A 25,081-nucleotide genomic window follows, 5' to 3' on the forward strand; every position below is an offset into this window, starting at 1 on the left:
ATCATTGACGGATGTACCCGTACTAAACAACAGATTTTCTGTATAGACAAAACAGCCTTTTATTGGAAGAATGTGCCATCTCAGACTTTCATAGCTAGAGATGGGAAGTCAATGCCTGGCTTCAAAGTTTGGGACAGGCTGACTCTCATGTTAAAAACTACTGCAGCTGGTGACTTTAAGTTCAAGCCAGTGCTCGTTTACCATTCCAAAAGTCCTAGGACTTTTAAAAATTATGCTACATCTACTCTGCTTGTGCTGTATAACTGGAAAAACAAATCCTGGGTGACAAAACATCTGTTTACAGCATAGTTTACTGAATATTTTAAGCCCACTGTTGAGACCCACTGCTCAGAAAAAACAATTCCTATCAAAATATTACTGCTTATTAACAATGCACCTGACCACCCGAGAGTCCTGATAGATATGTACAAGGAGATTAATGTTTTCTTGCCTGCTAACAGACATTCATCCTGCATCCCACAGATCAAGGAATAATTTCAACTTTCAAGTTTTATTATTTAATAAATAAATTGTGGACCAAAGGTCATCAATAGATGAACTACAGTCTTGGCAACAAAGTGAGACCCCATCTATACAAAAAAACTTTGTAAAAAAATTAGACAGGCATGGTGGTGTGGGCCTGTAGTCCCAGCTGTCATAGATAGTGATTCCTCTGATGGATCTGGGCAAAGTAAATTGAAAACCTTCTGGAAACAATTCACCATTCTAGATGCCATTAAGAACATTCATGATTCATGGGAGGAGGTCAAAATAACAATGTTAACAGAAGTTTGGAAGAAGTTGATTCCAACCCTCATGGATGACTTTAAGGGGTTCAAGATTTCAGTGGAGGAAGGAACTGCAGATGTAGTAGAAATAACAAGAGAACTGGAATTAGAAGTGGAACCTGAAGATGTGATTGAAATGCTGCAATCTTATAAAATTTGAATGGATGAAGAGTTGTTTCTTATGGATGAGCAAAGAAAGTGATTTCTTGACATGGAATGTAATCCTGGTGAGGATGCCATGAACCTTGTTGAAATGACAAAAAAAGGATTTAAGACATTACATAAACTTAGTTGACAAAGCATTGGCAGGGATTGAGAAGACTGACTCCAACTTTGAGAGAATTTCTGCTATAGGTCACATTCTATCAAACTGCATACATGCTACAGATAAATTCATGAAAGGATAAGTCAATAGATATTGCAAACTTCATTGCTGTCTTATTTTAAGAAATTGTCATATCCACCCCAGCCTTCAGGAACCACCACCCTGATCAGTCAGCAGCTATCAGCATGGAGGCAAGATACTCTACAGCAAAGATTATGACTCCCTGAAGGCTCAGATAATTGTTAGCATTTTTTAATTTAGCATTTAATGTTAGCATTTTTTTTAAGTTAAGGTGCATACTTTTTTTGACATAATGCTATTGCACACTCAATAGACTATAGTATAATATAAACATAAATTTTCTATGCACTGGAAAACCAAAAAGTTTTTGTGACTCATTTTATTGTGATACTCACTTTATTGCAGTGGTCTGGAACTGAACCTGCAACATCTGTGAGGTATATAAGAATTGCTCTCTATCTCCTCTCAGTATAATTGAAATGCTATTTTTAGTTCCTTTATTTTATTTATTTATTTTTTTTGGACAGGCTCTCACTCTGTCACCGAGGCTGGAGTGCAGTGGCACAATCATAGCTCATTGCAACCTCAAACTCCTGGGCCCAAGGGATCTTCCTGCTTCAGCCTCCTAAGTAGCTGGGACTACAGGCCCATACCACCATGCCTAATTTTTTACAAAGTTTTTTAGTATAGATAGGGTCTCACTTTGTTGCCCAGGCTGTAGTTCATCTATTGATGACCTTTGGTCAACAAGTAATTCATCTACCTCATATGGTTGTTTTGAATATTAAAAGAGTTAATAAATATAAATAAATATAAAATACTTAGGACAGTGATTTTCATCTGTGTGTATGGTGGCCACCTCTTCCTCTCATGCCCTGCCAAAGGTGAAACTGTTCTCATATCTCATCACTATTAGAGTAGCTTGTCTTTTTTTGAATTCAGGTTACTTGGTCATCTTGCAATCTTAGCTCTCTGATGAGCTTTTTTAAAGTTATGATTTTGTAGATTATCTGGCTTTTTCTCATTTTTAGGGTGGGACAATGTTCTTTGTACTTTCCTACATGCTAGGTGGGAATAGAATTTCCCATTTTTCTTATTGTGTAATGTTTTCTTACTGATTTATACATGAACTGATGAAGTATTTTAGAAATATATTTTTAAAAAAGACTTAGAAGCAATGATACCTAATAGCAGTGATCATACCTGGCACCCAGAAGGTCGTTTTAAATACCATTCCCAATAAAAATAACCAAGGCTCTGTGAAGGGATGGCTTTCGCAGGGCAATAACAAGACAAGAAAGTACTCAAAAGCTGATGGAGATATCACAAAAGATGTAGCCTGCAGATGTCTTACTTGCCAATTTCGGGACTCTTTGAATATTACAAAGAACAATAATGATGGATCATAATGCCTTAAAAATGAAGAATCCATGAGTTTCCAGTGATATTTCAGGATTGCCAGCTTGTAAACGCAGAAGGAATGATAGAAAATCACCATTTTTTAAATCACCTGCATAATAATTGATTCAGGTAGAGATCATCAATGAATACTAAAACCACTGGATAAAAGATTGTTGGGAAACAAAGCCCACAGTCTCAAAGTATCTCAGATTACTTAATAATTTAAAAGGGAAAAATATACTTTGATAATGGAGAAATCTAGCATACGTCGCTTTAACCACGGGATCAAACTTAGCATCACGAATAATGATAAACTGACGTTGTCTGCCTCCCGAAGTGATATACTGAGAAGGCTATAACATCACCTATGTATTTTGCTGCACAAAGTGTTAACTAACTGCATATAATCATGAAGAATTAGACAAATCCAAATTCTAAAAGCAAAAATTGGACTCATCAAAAAATGTCAATGTCATGAAATCCAAAAGAAGGTAGATAGTCTGTTCAGGATTAAGGAATACTAAAGAAATAACTAACTGCAGTACAGGAGCCTGAATTGGAAAAATGAGAAACAATGAAAGGCATTATTGGAATAATTAGAGAAATTTTAGTATTAACTATATCTTAAATATTATGTATTGATGTTAGATGTCTTGAGAGGGACAGTGGTGTTATGGTTAAGTCTGTGTATGTTTTTGTTCTTAGGAGATGCAAGATGAAATATTTAGTGGTAAAAGGTCATAAAGTCTGCAATTTATTGGCAAATTTAACATCACTGGAGAACATATACACACAGATAAAGCTAATGTGGAGGAAATGTTGGCAGTTGGTGAATCTGGGTGAAAGCTATAAATGGTGTTCATTGTACTGTTTAAAAATTGTTTTCGTTTGACACTTTTCCAAAATAACTTTGAGGGTAAGAAGGTCCAGTAGCTGTTGTCAATTCTTGATCAGGGTTCTCTATTAAAAAATAATTTAATTCTTAGAAAACAGATATTCTCACTTGGATACTAGTTACATAGTGATTCCTTTTTCATCTAAACTCTTATTTTTTTTTTCTGGAAAGGGCAAATTCCTAGGAAGGCAGAGCTGTGAAGTTAAATAACCCTATAAATAGTGAGCCCCATATTCTTAGATTTGGCCTTAAAATGTACCAGCTACTTTCAGGATGAACATCTTATATTCATTCAGTTCCCTGATATTTGTGAAGGAAGGATCCTCACTGTGTCATGATTCCAAACTTCAATCCCAAAAAGTTGCTGTTAGTTACATAGAGCTTGCTATATGTATATTTACAATTGGTGAACCCATGAGCTTGCGTTTTCTTTTCTTTTCTTCTCGTGCACTGATGTCTGGACTCTTCACCATGACCTCATTGATCATGATAAAAGTAATTTAAATTGCAGTTGATCTTTTAGCATATAATAAAGCTAACTGGTTTTCACAAAATGGGATGGCTATGCTGAAATTTCAGCCTAAGAAAGGTACTACAGATTGTTATCTATGGAGATATTATTTAAAATACTGTTATTACCAAAGGAGGTGCATCAGGATACATCTCAATAACTGAGTGATTTATTCTTTCTTATATATGTGTTAGAAGTAATCCATCCCAGAGTATCTGAGAATTAACTGGAAATTCTTGCTGTGCTTTTATTTATTTATTTATTTATTTATTTATTTATTTATTTATTTATTGAGACGGAGTCTCACTCTGTCACCCAGGCTGAAGTGCAGTGGCGCAATCTTGGCTCACTGCAACCTCCACCTCCCAGGTTCAAGCCATTCTCCTGCCTCAGCCTCCTGAGTAACTGGGACTACAGGTGCATGCCACCACACCCAGCTAATTTTTGTATTTTTAGTAGAGATGGAGTTTCACCATACTGGTCAGGCTTGTCTTGAACTCCTGACCTCATGATACACCCACCTCGGACTCTCACAGTGCTGGGATTACAGGCATGAGCCACCGTGCCCGGCCTGTGCTTATATTTAAATGTCTCTTGTCTCTTTTATGTTTTTCTTTGAAATATACTGATTTTGAGAATTGATGAAACCAGTATCAAATTTACCACAGGCTCTGTGTATTGATGACACAACCCAGGAAGAAAACTCTGAAAATCAGTTCTTAGAAAGCGTGGTACAATAGTCTCTACTCTGGTTTCTGAGGAACCCAACTAAGTTGGATACATTTTCTCTTTTTTCCTTATTTCTGAAAATTAATTTCAGAATATGGGGAAAAAGATTATAGACAAAGCCTTGTACTATAAGCATTATAGATAAAGCCTGATACCACATTTTTCTTCTTTGAAAGAACAATCCAACCCTATTAAACATATGTCTGACGATTCTCCAAAGATAAAAGAAATAGTTCTTAGAAACAATAATGCCTTATATTTAGCTTTTTAGATTGTTCAATCTGTGTTGACATTTCACTTGAATCTCCCACTCAGTGAGGAAGTCGAGGTGAGATTCGTATCCTCATTTGACAAATTAGGGGAAAAAAGAATCCTTTGATTATGACGAGTTGTGCTGGAGATGTAACTAGAATTTAGATTTTCTTTCTGATAGTCTGTTGGTTTTTCCACTTAACTGCTTTGTCCAGGTGGCATCATACTTGGCACCATTCCATGATTTTTGAAGGGCAGTTTTTCCCATATAGACATCTATAATGCCTGATAACTTGACTTTAAAGTAATTACTGGGAAGGTTTATAGAATTCTTTCTAGCTTTTTCTTTTTGTTTTTTCAACTAGATTCTTAAGACCCTGCCAACCCAGAACCAAATAAGGCATAGAGGGGAGTTCATGGGGAGTCAGAACCTTTCCCTTTTCCCTATTTGCCATTCCTGGCTAATTACATGGACTCCTTTTTAGACCCTGGCTTTGATCATTCTCTTAAGATGATGCCTGAAGCTGCTTCAGAACTCCTTGAGAGCACCTTCTACTTTGTTTCTTTCTCTTTATCTAGGATCCCTGAAATTTCCAGATTAGGCATCTATCTAATTTATAGGACTTGTTTCCTTTTCAGTGTTCCTTAAGCATTTATTCCAACCCGCTCGCTCCATTATTTTCTTCCACAAACCCTAGGCCATTTTCTCCCAGGGATTTACTCTTTCTAGGGGAGTCTGTGAATTGGGGCAGCACATCTCCTTTGCTGTGAAGATCTGACTGTGTGCTTTTCTTTCTTTTTCTTTTTGTTTTTGTTTACTGACCCAGCCATCTCAAAATCTGACTGCCTACCCAGACCTTTAGTGGGTTAAGATACAGTGGGACTTTGTCTATTATTGGCTTCTACTTTGTCCATCTGACCTTGCTTGCTTTTTCTGTGTTCATGTGTACTCCAACAGGGACTAGTCTCTCCATGACTGGTCCTCCGGGCTCTTCTGAATCCTGACAGTCCTATGCCCATCTGGAATACTAATTATTCTCTAGATCTGCTCACACATATTCTGCCTTGCTGGCTCATTTCCTGTTGTCCAGAGCCATTCTCACCTTTTGCTAGGACACAGCACTCCACATCAGTGGAACTTTGGGGTCACAAGGCTTTTTATTTAATTCTAATGGAATGTTCCTAAAAACTCTTCCCCCGAGATGAAGAAGGAGAAAACAGGGTTAGAGGATCAGTCGGCAACCCTCAGTACTTATCTCAGCACTTCTTGCCTACACTACATGCTTTAGAACAGCATTTACCAAGATATATGAATTGTACAAAAATGTCCTCCCAAAGAAGGGTTGCACAGTTAACAACTCAGGAAAGCTGTATATTATGCTTCCTCTTTTGGAAATGTGTAATGTACATTAACATATTAAAGACTCTTAAGAAGAACTGTAGTAAACATAACTTGCTTCAAACCAAATAAGTTTGGTATTTTCCAATTTATTTCACCATGGAATCTTCTATCATCATCATCAGCAGCAGCAGCATCATCCTCAGACATAGCACTTGTTAACATGTTATGAAACATTTGGGGAAATGATGCTATAGACATATACTGTTATTTCTCTCCCTTAGACTAGAATCATTTTCTTTTCTCCTTTCTCTTCTTTTCAGTTCTTTCCAACCTCCCCTAATCTAGGTACCTTGTTTTTTAAATGCTGGCCAAATAGTGCAAAGTTGCAGTTAGATAGGAGGAATAAGTTTTGAGATCTATTGCACAGCAGGGTGACTATAGTTGATAATAATGTATATTTAAACATAACTAAGAGAATAAACTTCAAATGTCTCACCACAAAACAGGATAAGTAAATGAGGTGATGAATATTTAATTAGCTTGATTTAATCATCCCACATTGCATACACATGTCAATTACATTGTACCCCATAAACATATACAAGTGTGATTTATCAATTAAAAATAATAATTTGTTTTATTTTAAAATTTATATTTTCCTTGACCATCCATCTCCTTAGCTCCCCCCACCCATTGTACAATTGTACCTACTTCCCTGATACTCAATAGGTATCTCAATATAAATCAGAAGCCTGGTGTATGAAAACTTACCACACTATTATACTTATTTAGCAATTTTGTTAAGGTGAAGGCATTAAGTGGGATTTAATTTAGACAATTTTTAGATTCAGTTCTAGATGAGAGAATTAAGAGGGACACTGACAAACAACAGAGGGGGTTGGGTAAACAAGATAATGAGGCTGTTAAAATCATGGCGGAACAACGGAAAGACTAGACGTTTAGCTTGGAGAGCATTAAGGCTAGGGAGGGAATGTAAGTGCTTCGAGGCAGGGAGTATGTTAGTGTGTTCACCGTTGTGTCCTCAACTCCCAGCACCATGCTTGGCTGAGTTAGGGGTTCCATCAATACTGAGTGGATGAGTGAAAACATATCTGTCTTCAGATACGTGAGAGGTGAGGTTTGTGAAATTCCTGTGAGGGTAGGAATATTTTTGGCTCATGTAAAAGCTTTATGAGGTTATTCTGTCACCTCATTTTATGATTAAATATATTAATTTTTAAATTTTATGTATTTATTATAAATTTTATTTACTATTGGCCACTCACTGCTAGCAGGTGAGGATACAAGTGCTGATAGCCCCTTTACACACTCATAGGAGATAATGTAGAGAAGGTTGTTTAAGCAAAAGATGACCCTGTTTTCAGAGGTAGAAGCCAATGTTCAAAAGTTAAGTGACTTGCCTAGGATCACTTAGGTATTCTGTGAGGATTCTCACTTCAAAACAATTGGTCTATGTTATTATACCATTTTATAAATCTTTAGTGGTCAGCATATAACATTCCTAAGAAATAATACAGTCTTTAAATGATCACTTATACTTTGATAAAATCATCACTTATTACCCCCCAAAATTCTGGAGTCATCTTTGACTCCCCCATTCAGGCAAGAAGTCATGTTGGCTCTACCTTCAAAATATATCCAAAATCAAGCATTTCTTCTTGCCTCTGTTCTTACCACTCTGGTCCCAGCTGCCTTCATCTTTTATCTGGATCATTCCAGGAGTCCTCAAACTCTTATCATTCCCTCTCCCCTTGCCTCCCTACAATCTGTTGTCAGCACAACAGCCAGTGTGTGGTCAGGAGTTAGAGCATGTCACTTCTCTGCCCAGAGCCCATCAACAGCTTCCCATCTCCGAATAACACCAAAGTCATTCAAAGGCCTTCAAGGTCAAACACAGTTCAGTCCCTGTGACCTCTCTGGCCTCAACTGGATTTCTCATGTACTTCAGGTCTCTGTTCAAATGTTACTCCATCATTGATATCCTCCATCACCTCCTTATATTAATAAGCAATCCTGGGCGTGATGGCTCACACCTGTAAGCCCAGCACTTTGGGAGGCTGAGGCAGGTGGATCATCTGAGGTCAGCAGTTGGAGACCAGCCTGGTCAACATGGTGAAACCCCGTCTCTACTAAAAGAATACAAAAATTAGCTGGGCGTGGTGGCGTGCACCTGTAATCCCAGCTACTCAGGAGGCTGAGGCAGGAGAATCACTTGAACCTGGGAGGCGGAGGTTGCAATTAGCCGAGATCGCACCACTGCACTCCAGCCTGGGCAACAAGAGTGAAACTCCATCTAAAAAAAAAAAAACAAAACAAAATTTAAAACCTCCTTACCCTCAATGTCTTTGGGCTGTTTTTTCATCCCACTCTCTCTGCTTTCTACTATTTCTAGCTCCTTTATTGTTGGTACATAAAGGAATGATTAGAGAAAAATCTTTTTCCTTACCATTCCCTCTTGGTTGCTGATGCCCCTGTGCTGGCTGTCTTATGGGTTCATGTGTGAATTCTTTGGGATTCCTCCCCATGGCGTACATAGTTTTCTGATGTTAGAGATCTGTTCTAGCTCCACCTTTTTCAACTTCCTGTGGAGAGCATCCAGGCTTGGCTCTCTCCACAGCTTCTAACTGCTTGGATACTATCATCCCTGGGCTAGGCTCTTAGATGGGGTATTGTCAAGATGACTCAAAGCCCTGTTATCTTCCACAATATCCACTAGGCACCCAGAAAACTAATATGTCCTTGCTGTACCAGCCACTGAGTTGCTGCACCTTCTCCTTTTTTTTCTGCCATTTCTCTCTGGTTCCCTTGTCCCTTACTAAAGCAGGTACAGAGAGTGAAGATGCAAGTCTACTGCACGAGCAGATACTCAACAAAGGGATGAGAGGCCAGCGTCCTTTCCTTGTAGGCTTCTTTTATTGTGTTTGATTCTCCTAGAAATTTCTCTGATTCTCCTAGTCATTCCAAAGCAAATGACTTGGTTTTGGCGTAGTGGAAACAGGAGTGAAAGTGGTGTTGGGGGAAGCACTCTTACCCTTGCGGAGAAGACAGCATGCTTTCTCTAGGCAGCAACTTGCACTGCCAAGGATTTGCCTCCAGTTCCTACTCTTCTGCTTGCACTGGCTGTGGTGGGAATCAAGCTGGTTCTGCCCACTTTTAGCAACTTCTGTGGAGTCTTATGTAGCATTCGGTAGCTCTCTTTAGAGTGTGGGGGCACTGGGTGCCTGTCAGTTTTCAGCTCTTAGACTTTAGATGAAATTCTGAGCTACAGGAAAAATTCCATTTAGAATCCTGGTACCTAGATTATTTATAATTTTTAAGGAAGGTTCAGGGTGGAGTATAAAACTCTTAGGGACATTGGCTGTATTGTGTATTTTTTCTATATATTGCTTAATTCACTGATTTATTAGAAACTCACTGATTATAATATGCAGTATTTGGCCATAAAGCATTGGACTAAATCCAAATCACTTTTTATTTCGACTTTTTGTAACACGTATTTGACTGTATTTTCAGATATTCAGGTGAGACATTCTAGAGTACCAGGATTCTGATCTGACTTGAGAGCTCTTGATCCTATAAGGAAAATGCAGGCTTAAGTTATCTTTGCCTTGGACAAGTAATGAAAGAAAAGAAATTCTAGCTGACCTGACTACTGACTGGCTCAAGAGGTAACATAGTTAGGTACTCTCAAATTTACAGGCCAAAGTATGACAGTATGTTCCCCTGCCAGCAGATTCATGAAACCTGATGTGTAAAAATTACCTTCATGTTACAGTGTGGCTTATTCAAGTATTTTTACTAAGCACTCACAGGGTTAATGTCTTTAATGTTTGAGCAGACTTTTTAGAATTTTGATTTGATGAAAAGTAGGCCATGAACATTTGCTGAGTACTTACATGTAAAGAGTTCCGAGTGATTGTAATCATGAATTTAAATGAAATTTATTTAACTTCCAGGGTGAAAAGGAACAGCCTGTGTTTGCAATGACCGGCCTTCGATGGGGATCTTTCAGAGATGCTGGCGTCAAAGTTAGCAAGTAAAGGATTACTATATTGATGTGTGATGTTTTTTAAAAAAATCTTATTCTGTCCCTGACTTTCAGGTTTTAACTCACAGTGATCTTCTGGGAATAAATTTGGTGGGCCTGGAGGTTGAAATATGTGTGAATAATGGAGGTAGGAACAATCAGGTAGAGGTTTATGTCCTATATGCAGAAAGGCTGGGGAAAGTTGCAGCTTCCTCAACACTAGCTGGGCAGTAGCTGAAGAGGAGAAGGGTATGTCTCTATTTTTAGACACACTACTTGAGCATAGGTTAGGCTCAAGCTAGGCTGTAGGGAGAACTGGATTGCCTATCATTCTGCAGCTGCTTAGCTGGGTACCAAGTGGAAGGGACTGCCTGGGCTACAGCCTTACGGAGCTGTTGCAGTCAGACGGCTTTTCCTGAGAGGTATTTTTGTGAAGTCCTCGCAGATTGGGAGACCACAGGCCGCTGCTCTTAGAGGAAGAAGGGCAGCGCCTGGCTGTGCTGTGAGATGGGAGAAACAGGCCTATCGAGGAGCTGATTAGAGGGCCAATGTTGGCTTTTCATGAGAATTGACTTATTTTTGGAGAATCCATTGTATGCAATGAAACTCTTGGCTTGGAGAGAGGGTGTGTCGTGTTCCATTTGCTGTGGAGAGGTAAAGTAGGCAAGGGCTTGCTGAGCAGGACTGAAGAGGACACCATGTGAGATTCGCTTCATACCTAGTGGTGGTATTTTCTCTTTACCTTTTCTTAAAATCGAGGGCTTACAGTTTGAGTATAGTTTAAATGAATTGTGGCTGATCTCACACATAGCTCTCAAGAAATTGCCCTTTCACTTCATAGGCCAGCCTGCCATGCTTTTTTTTTTTTTTAACAGAAATTTCTCTCACTTGTTTCACTTTATTATTCTTGCTAATGAGATTCCTAACAGTGGAATGTCAAAAGAGAGACATTACCATATTATATTACACATTGCATTCTGAAGTATTTCACATTTTTTATTTGCAAGTGTGCCATGATTATGGGATTCCATGAATTACCTTGTGTTTGATCTGAAATCTCAAATCCAGCAACTCACCAAGAGAAACTGCTAGCTTTCCCTAAAGAAGTCTGGTTAGGACAAATTGCTTTCCAAAATGTGGTAAGCAACAAGAAAGCACAGTACAGATCAACGCTTTTAGGACTATTTTATATACTAGCCCCATATCTCGATTGGTTTCTGAACAAAGAATTCTAAAATTCTGATTGTTATTATGTGCTACCTTGGCTAGACCCATCCACAGAGTTGCTGTTTGTATTAAGAAAGAAATGGTAGAGATATGAGAAATCATTTCCTAGCTGGCTGTAGGAAGACTACAAAGACAGTGGCAAAATGTACTATTGGTAGAGATGAAGGAAACTGAGGAAACTTTAGAAGGTAACTGCCTGAGTTGAGATGACCTTCTACTTGGCTAACTAGGGAAAGAAGCAAACTATAGAGTAAATTTTAAAAAATAATAACACAAAAAATCAGATGATCAAGGGCCTCATTAGTAGTAGCACAGTATCAACCTGAATAATAATTTAGAATGTTTCTGCATTCCCCCTTGGATTATATCTAAGCTCTTTGTCTGTTATTCCAGGCCCAACTTACTCTGTCATCACCCCTAATTATATAATTATGTATCTTTACTTCTAAGCTTTTCCCTCTTTCTCTGGCTGTTATCCTATTTCCCATACTCTAAGTTTTGTACCCTGACTTTATTCTGTGCCATTCATTTTACAGGCATGGCTGCTCCAATGATTTTAGGCCCTTAATGACTTTTTGTCTCTTTTTGATTCCCCTTACCAATAAGCAGTGATCAGTTTATGCTTTTCCATATAGTCATTCATTGTTTGCTTTTACTTATTTGGGTCTTATTTTCTCAAATCATAAGCTCTCAAAGGTGGGAAATTTATACTTTATATTTCTTCTGTTTCCTCCACATTCATAGTGGGTGCTAAATAAATGTATATGATCAGAATCAACAGAGAGCAGTTAATGTTGAGTGCTTTGTTAACAGAGATAAGTTTTAAGAGAAGAATCTATTTTATGCCGTTTTCTAATTCCGATTAGGTGTCTTCCTCTCTCCAGTAGCTTTTATGTATTTAGCAATATGCAATAGATTTTTGTTATTCCCAGATTTAACATTTGCCATTTTAGAGCTATATAACATGAGTAATGTGAAATTATGCTGGTTTACACATTTTTAATTGAGTGTGCATATGTGCATTTGTGTGTGTGAGAGGACATGGTGTACAGGATCTAGTCATTTAGCTTGGGATCAGCACATCAGAGCATGCAGTGTTTGCATCTTAGTGTGGCTGTATCATCCTTTACTCATAGCTCTTTTGAACGTACATTTGACCCATTGTATCCATAGATGTAAACAAATGCAGATAAGGAATATTTGGGGAAAAAAATATTCCACAAAATTCCAAAAAGCAAAACTGGAATTGGCTGCACACCAAGTACTGTGTTGAATCCATGCAAATAAAGTGATGTGTAGGCACTGTATTAAGTGTTATAAGCAATGTAGAGATGACTTAAAATATACAAGAGAATGTACATAGGTTATGTGCAAATATGCCATTTTATATCAGGGACTTGAACATCTTCAGACTTTGGACTGAGGGACAACTCTATACCGAACTGTATTCTATGGCTTAAAGGATGTGTTTAAAGGATGTTGTGAATTTAGTGACTCAAGGAGCTTGGTTATATATCTCTCATAAATTGCAAGAATCTTACTGCATAACTAATTACATATAACTTGACAAGGCATCGAAATGTGGATTTAAAACTGAATGTAATACTCTTTTATACTAAGCCATAACCTCTTAGCTACCAGAATAGCCACTCATAGCAGAGATGTAATTCTAATGTATTGTCTGCCATGAATGGTATCTATCACATGATAGTTCTTTTGATATTCTTATCAGATTTTTATCTTGCTCTTTTCACAGGTACTGGTATCTTGGGCCTCTAAAAATCAAAGCAGCCCACTTTTTCAGCACTCTTAAGGTAAATGTGATTTACAGTGTAGAAATTTGCTGTGTTATTTTGTTGTTTCTCTGTAATGCATATATTTGGTATTTTTTTTTAATTCCTTGCTACAGATGAATGTGGCATGCTTCAACACTAAAACAGGGCATGTTTGATTAAATACAAATACAGAATGCATTCCTGTTTTGATAAGCAATCACCCTTCATCTACCAATTCATTCCCTCTACTACCAAACCCACATTTAATCTCTCTTAAGCATTCTACTTCCCTTTGCTATTAATTCACTCTTTTGCCCGACAGACCTTGAACATAATGACATATTTCTCACCGATTATTTGTATGCTTGTCTATGTTAGTACCTGGAAATGAATTGAAGATTTGTATCTGAATATATAATATCTAATTGTACAGGTTTGTGTTTATACCAGTAGGTTTCAAACTATACTAGCTAAATATGGGCAGTGGTTACTGTATTGGAGAGTATAGATATGGAACATTTCCATGATCAGAAAAAGTTTTGTTGGGCAGTGCTACTCTATACGATACAATAAAAAATACTGGCATAGAGAAAAACCTAACAACTTTTATTAGTGAAAATGCTAATAGAAAAGTCATCTTTAACTGTGGACTACAGACTATATTCAGCTTTTATGCAAATCAAAGTGGTATATTGATAGTTTGGCTGGCCAATCTGAAAACTGGCAGATGGGGTTTGAATGTAGTGAGAAGGTTGGTTCCAATGTTGATATTCAGAGTTATTGAGTGTTTTTCTAATTATAAAAGTAATACATGTTCCTTGCGAAACATTTGGAAAACATAGCTTCCTTTACCTTTTAAAAAAATTCTGGCTGGATTAAAAAATTAAATGTAAAACCCTAAAATCACTAAACTACTAGAAGTAAATGTATATGATTTTAAAAATGAACTTGGCAGGGCAAGGTCTTTATATACCAAGGGCAAACTGGATTAGTAAAATCAGTTATCCCTCGAGGGAATAATTTCATTGGTGGAGTTGTGAGTGCATTTAGGAAGAAACAGAGTAGCTACATATTTAAATGGAATATAAACTGTTTCCACTATTTATTCAGCAAACAATAGTTGATATATGCTTGGGATACAAAGTCAAATGAGACAGGTTTTCTGCCCTCAAGAAGTATTCAGATACTGGGAGGGAAGTGTAAGTAAATCAGCAGTTTGGCAAGTGCTGTGAGAGAAAGATAGAAAGACTAAGAAAGGAGCAGAGAGGAGGGGCATCTAAATCTAATGAGGGTCAGAAAATCTTCCCAGCGGAGGTGACACACTAAGTTTTGAAACATTTAAAGGCTGTGTGAAGTCACAGTGGTGTGACATGGCCCTTAATTATGATTAATGCAGTAAAATGGCAGGAAGTGAAGCCAGTGGGTTAGGTAAGGGCAGGTTATGGTGGGTTTTTGTGTGCAATTTGACTTTTATCCTTAAAGCAATGGGGAGTTATTGAGTCTTAAGCAGAGGCATGAAATGAGCAGATTTGCATTTTAGAAAAATTGTTTTTTTCTAAACAGAAAAACAGATAGGATGTGGGTAGCTCAAGGCAAGGACATTAGATAGAAGATTGTTAAAGTAGTCAGGTGGGAAGTGACGTATAGACTAAGGAGGTAACAGTATTGACAATAGAAGAAGGATTAAAGAACTGTTAAGTTAGAACCTCAAAAGTCAGAAGAATACTGTAGTATTATCAGATTTCTGGTATGAGGGACTAGAATTTGGTAACTGGAGTTTTCCACTGATGTTGATAATACTAGAGTAAATCAAGTTTGTGAAGAGAGATGAAATTTTCAGTTTAATCTATGTAGAGTTTAACATACCTGTGGTACAGACAAGCAAAGATACAATTGTGATTTAGGTCTGGAATTCAGCAGAGAGGTCTGGACTAAAGAAACAGATTCAAATGTCATAAGTGTGTGAGCAGTGTTGAAACCATGGGTTGGGTGAAATTACCATTGAGTACAGATGGCCAGGAATATCCCTAAGGGACATAAACATTTAAAGAACCACCAAAAATGACTGAGAAGTGCTGAGAGAAAATGCACGAGAGAATACTAACGTAGAAGCCAATAGAAGAGAGAATTTCAAGAAAAAAGTAAGAGTTTCGAGAAGCAAAAGCAAAGACTTTAAATATACAGACAAGAGAGTATCCATCGAATTTGGCAGCCTCCAAAAGCTGGGCAGCCTCCAAAGTGTGGTGGCTGAAGCCAGATTGAAGAAAGTCAAGAAATAAAAGTGATGTAAAGAAGTGGAGACAGCAAGGACAGGCTACTCCTTCAAGAAACCTGACTTTGAAGAGAAGGAGATAGGGAAGGCAAAAGCTGAGAGAAACACGGGGTCAATATGGAGTTTTTAAAAGTGGAGAATATCCATGTGTTTCTAGACTAAAGAAAAAGAAAAGAATGTGAGGTGGTGAGAAGGGAGACAGAAAGCATGACTGAATTGGCAAAATCCAAGAGCGGGTAGAAGGGTGTGGGATCCAGAGTACTGGATTGTCCCTGGACAGGACAAGGGACACCTTTTTTCATTGATACAGAAGAGGAGTAAAGGGTAGGTCCAGATGAAAATGAGATTAGAGAAAGTTAAGGTATTCTCACTGATGTCCCTGATATTCTCACTGAAGTGTAGGAAGCAAAGTGATCCTGTCAGAAAGGCGGTGGGTAGTGGTATGGGGTATCCTGAAGAAAGATGAATATAGGAGGAGGCTTAGGATTATCAAGTAGCACTGAAGACCTGAGGCTAACAATTTGTAGACATGAATGCTCCTTTGGGTGACTGCTTTTCCCTGTATTAATACTCAGCAGGAGTATCATTTTCTCCTCTAGTAATACTGAGCCATGATGTAAGAGTACAGGAACTTAGTGACAAGGCTGATCCAGAATTGGGGCTTTTTAGGACATATTGTAGAAGGATAAAGACACAGGAAAGCCAAGAGTAAGTGGAAAAAGAAAGCGATTGAAAGTAATTGACTATCAGTTTGGCACTGAGGGAAAATGAGCGGGCAGGGAGTAGAATCCTCAATGTGAATGAAAACTTGGTGCAGTTAGGTCTTCAGGGGCCCACAAGAAAACCCTTCTCTTCCTCTTTTTAGTTTGAACCAAGGTATGAAAACAAATGCAGGAACTAGGCAGATGAAGATCAAAACGTCATCTTTATAAATGTCAGCAGGAGTGGAGGACAGAGCACAGATACGTGGTCTCTATCTGATCTCCTAATACTGTGAACTGAAGGTGTCCATTGAAACAGCTCCTTCAGGGCAGAGACCACCACAAGAAGCTAATTTTCACCACATGAAAATTAGAAGAAGCAGTGAACGTTTGAGACAAGGACAGCTGCTGTCAGAGAGAAAGGAAAGGGCTGGATCCATGCAATGGTCCTTCTAGACTTGGGGAGGAGTGAGTAAGCGGTGGAGTGAGAGAAGCCAGTATTGCTACTGCTTTGTAATTCACCACCTGGAAACTTGAGAACAGGGAACATTTCACCCTAAGAGACACAATGGGCACAAAAGAATCAACCAGAAGAATATGGGATGTGATTAGAGTAGGATCTCAGGGTTTTAGATTTCCAAAGTGGAATAGTTCTGGGTGACATTAGGGGCCAGGATGTGGCCATGGAAATGGGTGGATGTGGTGAATCAGAGGTGATGTTAAGGGCTGAGAGGCTGGGGTATGGTTTTCATCATTCATGTGGTCAGGATGTGATCTAGGATGACACTGGACTTGGGATGCCAGGACATAGAAGACAAAAAAAATTAGAGTGTGAGGGTAATGGGCTTTGAAGCAGAAGTGAGAAGCCTTGGGCTGGATTGTGAGCCTGGGCTAAATCATTCTGGCCTGTGTGTGGAATAAGATTCCAGAAGTGAGGTAGGGACTTGATGCAACTGGATTTCCTCAGTTTCATTTTGCATCACCATCTGTAAGCCAAAGATAAATTTATTACGGATGACCCTATGTTCATTCACCCTCTTTTTGGACAAGTGTAAATGGTGATGGTTAGCCCATTTTAGGGAGAGCAATGGAGGCAGTACTTGCTGAATTCATGGTTTCTAAGATGTAGCTTTAAGAGGAAAAGAAAGCTTGAGGATTCCATGCTCCAAACTAGCATTCCATCCAGTGAGAGGAGATTATTAGTTCACTTTCTAGCAGGTATAGGTAGACAAATAAATAACTTTTGCAGAGAGAAACTCCCAGAGTGGAATTGTATATGCATAACAAAATTTTTCTCTCTCCACATTAAAAGGAGTGGCCTCAGACTCACCAAGCCTCTATCTCATACACGGGACCTACAGAGAGACCTCCCAGTGAACCAGAGGAGACCCCTGTACAGAGGCCTTCTTTGTACAGGAGAATATTACGAAGGCTTGCATCCTACTGGGCACAACCACAGGATGGTGAGCAATGTGGCGACTGAAGATTGGACGGCCCTGGTCAGTTTAGAAGTGCCCTAAAATATATCTCCAAAATCAGTTTTAGAGACTTAACTAGAGCAGGAGAAGCCTTTCAGGGATCACTGAATTCATCCTTCTGTGTGCCACCAGAGCAGGCCCAAGCAATGTGCCATCAATGGGCATAGCAGTCTCTGTGTACAGTCTTTCTGTTAATGTGACTGCTTTTGGTAGTGATGTTTTAGGCACAGAGATGCCATTTTTACCTCTATGTATAAGAAGCATGAAATACATAAAATGAAGGCAAAGAGTCAGCAGAAAGGTTGAGAAGCTGAGCCGAGCAGCTAGCAGCTAGCCGTCCGTGGTGGGTGGTGAAATGTTAATGGAAGAAACTGACCTGTATCTAATGGATTCCCACAGCCCTTTCCCAAGAGGTGAGCCCAGAGGTCTGGAAAGATGTGCAGCTGTCCACCATTGAACTGTCCATCACAACACGGAACAATCAGCTTGACCCGACAGTAAGTGTGCTTTTTTATTAGAAAAGCATTTGGTACCTAAGAAAAGTGACAATAGCTATAGTCCTCTCCCACTAATTCAGTTATTTTTATTTTTACCCTGTGGAGATAGAGAGGGCAGAGTCAGGAGAAAGAGGATGTGGTGTGCCTTTAAGGAATAACAGCAATGAGGAGAAGGTGCCACCTGCAGGAGTGGCATAAATGCTTCTGGGGCTCTGATCACATGTTCTGCTCATTGCTTAATTGGCATTCAGAGAACTTAGGGCAAGAGGGCTTTAGAAATGAAAATTAGCTATTCCCATTTGTCACTGGAAAAAAACTGTGGAACTTTTACTTGAGTAAATATCCACGATTTTTGTGACTATACTAAATATGTCAAATTAGATCCTCAGGAGAAAAATACCCACACACACGCATCTGTATCTACATCTACATATGATTTATTTAGGCCCAATCTATAGGTATGCACTATCCCATATGGTAGCTATTAGCCACATGTGGCTAGTTAAATTTAAATTAATTAGAATTAAATAAAATTCAAAACTTAGTTCCTAAGTCACACTCACCACATTTCAAGTGCTCAACAGCCATATGTGGCTAGTAGCCACCATATTGGAAAGCACAGGTATACAGCCTGTCCGTCAGTGCAGAAGGTTCTGCTGGGTGGTGCTACTATAGACAATACACCCAAAAGTATTGAAATAAAGCAGGCATTGGCAAACTGGTCTGCCACCTGTTTTTGTATAGCCCAGAAGCCAAGAATCTTCTAATTTTAAATGATGCAAAGAAAATCAAGAATAATTTTTGTGAACAGAAAAATATGTAAAATTCAAGTTTCAGTATCCATAAATAAAGTTTTATTGGAGCACAGCCATAATTCATTTACAAATATATTGTCTGTGGCTGCCGTTGTGCTACAGGGGAGAGCTGAGTAGTTGTGACAGATTGTATGGCCCAAAGCCTAAAATGTTTATTATCTGGTCACTTACAGAAAAAGTTTACTGACCCTAGTATGGAGAAAACCTTGGTAATTTATATCAATGAGAATGCCAATAGGAAAGTAATTGTTAACTGGGGACTAATTACATTCAGCTTGTATGCAAATTAGTCTGTTCACAGTTGTCTAGGCCAGTCTGAAAATTAGTAGATGGAGTTGGAATGTCATGAAAAGTTTGATTCCAATATTAATAGAGTGATAAGTTTGATCTAATATTAATATTCAGAGTATTGAGATGTTTTCTAACTATGAAAATAATACATGTCTATTGCAAAACATTTGGAAAACATAGCTCCCTTCACCCTATAAAAAAAATTCTAGTTTGATTAAAGAACTAAATGTAAAATAATAAAATCATTAAAGTATTAGGGTAAATGGCACATGTTTATACCTATGTAACAAGGCTGCACATCCTGTGTATGTACCCCTGAACTTAAAATAGAAGTTTGAAGTTAAAAAAAAAGTATTAGGGTGAAATCTAAGTGATTATCAGTATAAAATTAAGGAGGACAAGGCCTCTCTAAGCATGACATTTAAGGCAGAAATCATATTGATGCATTTGTCTTTTTATTTAAAAAGACATTCTAAACAAACTTTTAAATGACATATTGGGAAAAATATTAGCATGTGATAGACCAGGAATTCACTTTCCTTTTAACAAGCTCTTAGGATAAAGCAATGAGAAATGGGCAAAGGACTAATATAAAAAGTGAGCAAGGGGTAAGAATAGAAAATTCATAAAAGAAATAAGCATATGAAAAAATAGCTTATATTTGCTGACTATTTACTACATGTGAGGCACTGTCCTAAGAATTTTACATAATATTATGTAATCCTTATAGGTAGATATCTTTATCTGCATTTTGTAGGTAAGGAGACAGAGTGATTTCAGCAAAGAAATGCAAATTAAAATAGTAACATTGAATTGTCATGACTAAGAAGCATGTTATAGATTAAAAGCTTAGTGGTGGTGTGTGTTTCTGATGGGAATATAGACTGGAACATCCTGTCTCAGCAATTTGGTATAGTATATATGAAGTGTCTAAAATATATGCATACCTTCGGCCCTATTAACTGTATTTCTAGGAATTTATCCTACTGAAATAACCTGATGAATATATAATGTAGGCAGTCCTTTTTTACATAATGGAAATCTGAAAAACACTGGTGAAAGTGGATATGTGAATGCTAAAAAAAAAAAAAAAATAGATTCTGTTCCAGAGGAATTTAAAAGAGAAAGATAAAATTTCTAATTATACATCTCCTTTATACCAAGTCTTTAATAATATGTATTCCGAGTATTTTGTTCATGTTCTTTACCATTGTTCTTTTCTCTGATGACTGAGTACCACTGAATGGATTGAGTTCAGTGAGTATGTGATTGCGCTCAAGATTAGCCACATTCACAATGCCAAGTGCTTTTTATCTTTGTGCCTAGTATAAAAGTATACGATACTGTGCTGCTTATCACTAGTAGCAGCAAATTCATTTGTTTCTTTTTTTGCGCAATTCTTTATAAAAATAAAAGCAAATGCAATACAATAAAGGCAATGTAGCTGCCGTGTAATAGCTCAAAATGTTCACTTATTAAAAGCAGCACATTCAGTGTATGAAAGAAGCTGTAGGAGTATAGAATGTGTGAAAATTAGGATCTCTTATACAACTATGCTCACTGTATAATAGTAAAATATTTGCAATGAACTAATCAGACTGAATAAATTTTGGTACATTTATTAAAAGTCATATCTATTTTATATATGTATTATTTTCTATCTATTGACATGGGAAAAATAGGTGAAAAGATTTGCAACATAGTTCCATTTTTCTTTGAAAAGGAAATACCCCCACTTATAAGTAAGTTTTGTGAATGATGAAGGTAAAGCTCCAATTTTATGTTCTTTCCAAACAGAAAGCCAGTTGTCCAAGCACCATTTATTGAAATCTCCATTTTCCCCCATTGATCTTCAATAAACCTCTGCCATACATCATGTCTATATACATGTAAATGTTTCTAGTCTCTTTCTTCTATTGTTGTTCCATTTTCTCATATTTATACTAATACTCTGCTTCTCTTAATTATTATAGTTTTATAATAAGTTCTATGTTTTTCTCTTTTTACACAGTCTCTTGGCTATTCTTAGCTCATTTGGGTTCTATAAATATTTTAGAATGTTTATTTTATTAAATTCCACATAAAAATGTTATAATATTGATCTCACTGCATTGTACCCATAGATCAATTTGGAGAGAAATGACATTTCCACAATATTGACTCCTCTAGCATATGAACGGGGTGTCTCTCTTCATTTATTTAGGTCTTCAATGTCTTTCAATGAAGTTTTATAGTTTTCTCTGGAATATCCTGTCTTTTGCTGGATATATTCCCAGTTATCTTAATTTTTATGCTATTCTAAATAATATCTCTTAAAATTTCATTTTCTACCTGATTTAGTAGATGGACATAAAATTGATTTTCTATATCAGTGCTGAATCAGCAACCTAATTAAATTATTATTAATTATTCTAACTTTCTTTCAATTAATTCTTTCAAATTTTCTACAGATTTAGTCATGGCCAATGCAAATAGTGCAAGTTTTGTTTTCTCTCTTCAAATACTTATCCTTAGAATCCTTCATTTTACTTAGAGCACTGGATAGGACCTCAGTACATGGTTAAATAGAAGTAGCAGTAACAGGAGTCCCCATCGTCTTTCTTATTTCTGATTTAGAGAGAAAGTCTTCATTGCTTCATTCTTGTATTTAATGTGTTTTCTTTTTTTTATAGATACCCTTTATCAGATTAAGGAAGTTCCTTTCTACTCCCAGTTTGCTAAGCATTTTTATCTTTCATGTTAAATATCTTAGATATTTAATTTTATCAAGTACTCTTCCAGCATCTATTGAGATAATAAAGTTTCTTCATTTAATCTGTCAGAGTAATAAAATGAATTGATTTTTGAATGTTAATGTGAGACTTTTGGCCAAGATGGAGCAAAAAGCACCAGCTTTATACCTTAAACACCTTAAAAATTGGACAAAATCTATGAAACAACTATATGAGACATTGGTATGAGACAAGCAGCATAGGACAGTGAGTCCAGAGAGCAAGGAATCGAACACGGTGAGCCTGATGCTTGCCCCAGGTGACCGCTGGAGAGAGGCCACAGCCTACAGAGAGGGAGCCCACACAAAGCCCATGCCCCACGTCAGTTGAGGGGTCTTTGAGAATTTTGAGAAATCAAGGCAGCTAGAATTGCAAGGCAGGATACAAGAGAGCCACACGGAGAGGAAAGCTGCACCCAGAACCAAGCTAGAGGTTTACGGAGGTTTCCTCTGGAATCTTCAGCTGAGTACTGACAGGTGCATGCATGTGAGAAACCACCACCCGAGATGGAGGTTGAGTTACCTACCAGTGAGCAGGCAGGACAGCCTCAGGAGAGTCGGTCCTCTCACAAAGCCAGGAATAGTTTGTGTTCAAACCAATTAGAGTAGAAAATCCTCTTCAGATATGGGGCATTGGGTAGTGTCCTCAGAAAGGTATCGCCTCACTAGTGAGTCAAAATTAATTCTAGACTAAAGGATGCCCTGTTCCCTGTTAACAAAGCTAAAGGCTCACCTCCAGAGAACCACAGTTTCTTTATAGGTAACTTAATTGTGCCTCCAGAACAAAGCTTTAGAACAGGGGTCAGCAAAGGACAGCCCACAGGCCTGACTATCTTGCTGCCTGTATTTGTACAGCCTTGAAGCTAACAATGTTTTTTACATTTTTAAATCATTGAAAAAAATCAAAAGAAGAGTATTTTTCTGTTACGTGTAGAAATTGTCTTCAAATTTCAGTGTCTGTAAGTCAAATTTTACTGGAACACAGGCACGCTAATTCATTTGAGTGTGGTCTCTGGTTGCTTTCAGCCACCATGGCTGAGTTGAATAGCTGTGAGAGAGACCTCATGGTCTGCAGGCCTACAGTGTTCACTCTCTGGCTCTTTACAGAAAATGTTTCCCAACCCTGTTCTAGCTGAAGTGTGGCTCTCCCCTGGGCTCTGCCTTTCCCACAGCCTTTAAGCAGTGGCTGTGTTTTCTTTCTTTTCCTCCCCTTGTATGCTGGGCCTGGTGACTTGGTGGCTGTCCTCCTGACTCGTCACCGCTTTAACCCATTCTTCCTCCTCCTCTCTAACTAGCCCCCCAGCCCCACCTCTCAATGTCCTATTGTCAGAGCAGATCATTGCTCCTGGGAGCTCCTGAACCCTGGGCCACTCTTACACATTTATCTATAATGTTAATTCCTAGCCCACTGTCTCCCTCTCCAATACTACTCTTGTCTTAATTCTCAACACGGCAGCCAGAGTGATCCTATTGAAATGAAGCCAGAACATATTTCCCTCCTTAGAACCCTCCAGTGGCTCTCTGATTCATTCAGCCTAAAAGCCAGCTTCCTCACCATGGTCTATGAGGCTCTGCTGATGTAGCTCCTCTCTTCCCTGTCTTCCTCACTTGTTGTCCCTGTCACTCGCTCTGCTCCAGCCACACGGGCTTCCTTGCTGTTCCCTGCTGTCAGACATGTTCCCCCACCACCACCTGAAGGCCTCTGCCCCAGTAGTTCCCCTTGTGTGGATTGCTCATCCCCAGATTAGGGGTTCTCAAAGTCCAGCCCTTAGATCAGCACATCAGTATCACATGGAAGTTGCTCGAGATGAAAATTCATGGGCCTCACCCCAGATCTACTGAACCAGAAACTTGGGATGGGGCCAGAGTCTGAGTTAAAAAAAATTATTTTGATTGATTGATTGATTGAGATGGAGTTTCACTTGTTACCCAGGCTGGAGTGCAATAGCGCGATATTGGCTCACTGCAATCTCTGCCTCCCGGGTTCTAGCGATTCTCCTGCCTCAGCCTCCCAAGTAGCTGGGATTACAGGCACCTGCCACCACACCCGGCTAATATTTGTACTTTTAGTAGAGACAGGGTTTCACCACATTAGCCAGGCTGGTCTTGAACTCCTGACCTCAGCTGATCCGCCCGCCTCGGCCTCCCAAAGTGCTGAGATCACAGGTGTGAGCCACTGCGCCTGGCCAAAAATTATTTATTTTTTAGTTGACAAACAAAAACCAGAGTCTGAGTGTTACCTGCTGTACAGTGACACTTGCTAAAGTTTGAGAACCACTGCCCTGGATGGTCACATCGCTGACTCCCTCACCTCCTTCAGGTCTCTTCTCCAAGGCTTCTCCACGGGACCCCCTTTTTTATAATGCAGCCACTGCCATCAGCGCCACCTCATGTTCCTTGCTCTGCTTCTTTGATCTTATTTTCTAATAAACTCTAATATAGTTGTGGCATCCTTATCTTCTAACAGAGTTTATAATTTACTGTTTTACTATGATCGATCTATTCCCTCCCGTCTCTACAGTAGAAAATAAGTTCTTTGTAGGCAGAAATTCATGTGGGTTTTGTTCATTGGTGTAACCCAAGCTCCATGGGTTCATGGTGCATGATTGGCACTCAGTAAGTAGTTAAATAAAAGGTGAACTTTCAAAGTCATCCACTTTATGTTTTGTAATTCTTAGTTGAGAGTTCTTTGTTAGTTACCCTTTAATCTTAGGCAAAGGCTTTAAGGCTCTCAGAGGCCTCAAATCCTGGGCCTGAACATTTTGAACCTACCCCAAAAGAAACAAGACCTCTATTTGAGGCTGACATAGAAGTTGTAGGATTGATTTACAGAGGGCTAGGTTTGTATGGCTAGTCACTGACTGGTAGCAAATTATGGGAAGTGGTCCAAGAACCAAGTCTGTTTTTAATAGCCATTTTGTCATAGCTGAAATCATCCAGAGC

The 25,081-nt window shown here is 38.4% G+C and overlaps 1 protein-coding gene across 2 annotated transcripts in view; it reads left to right on the forward strand.

Annotated features, from left to right (window-relative positions):
- The window catches only part of AGK (acylglycerol kinase), a 103,129-nt gene that overhangs the window by 72,298 nt on the left and 5,750 nt on the right, over positions 1–25,081 (forward strand). For both annotated transcript variants that reach the window (XM_054493758.2, XM_063667905.1), the window contains exons 10-13: positions 10,242–10,321; positions 13,296–13,353; positions 17,600–17,750; positions 18,165–18,262. In XM_054493758.2, coding sequence (XP_054349733.1) covers positions 10,242–10,321; positions 13,296–13,353; positions 17,600–17,750; positions 18,165–18,262 — 387 coding nt within the window. The remainder of the gene's footprint in view (positions 1–10,241; positions 10,322–13,295; positions 13,354–17,599; positions 17,751–18,164; positions 18,263–25,081) is intronic.

The sequence above is a fragment of the Pongo pygmaeus genome, chromosome 6, assembly GCF_028885625.2.
Source record: "Pongo pygmaeus isolate AG05252 chromosome 6, NHGRI_mPonPyg2-v2.0_pri, whole genome shotgun sequence".
In the NCBI taxonomy this organism is placed as follows: domain Eukaryota; kingdom Metazoa; phylum Chordata; class Mammalia; order Primates; family Hominidae; genus Pongo; species Pongo pygmaeus.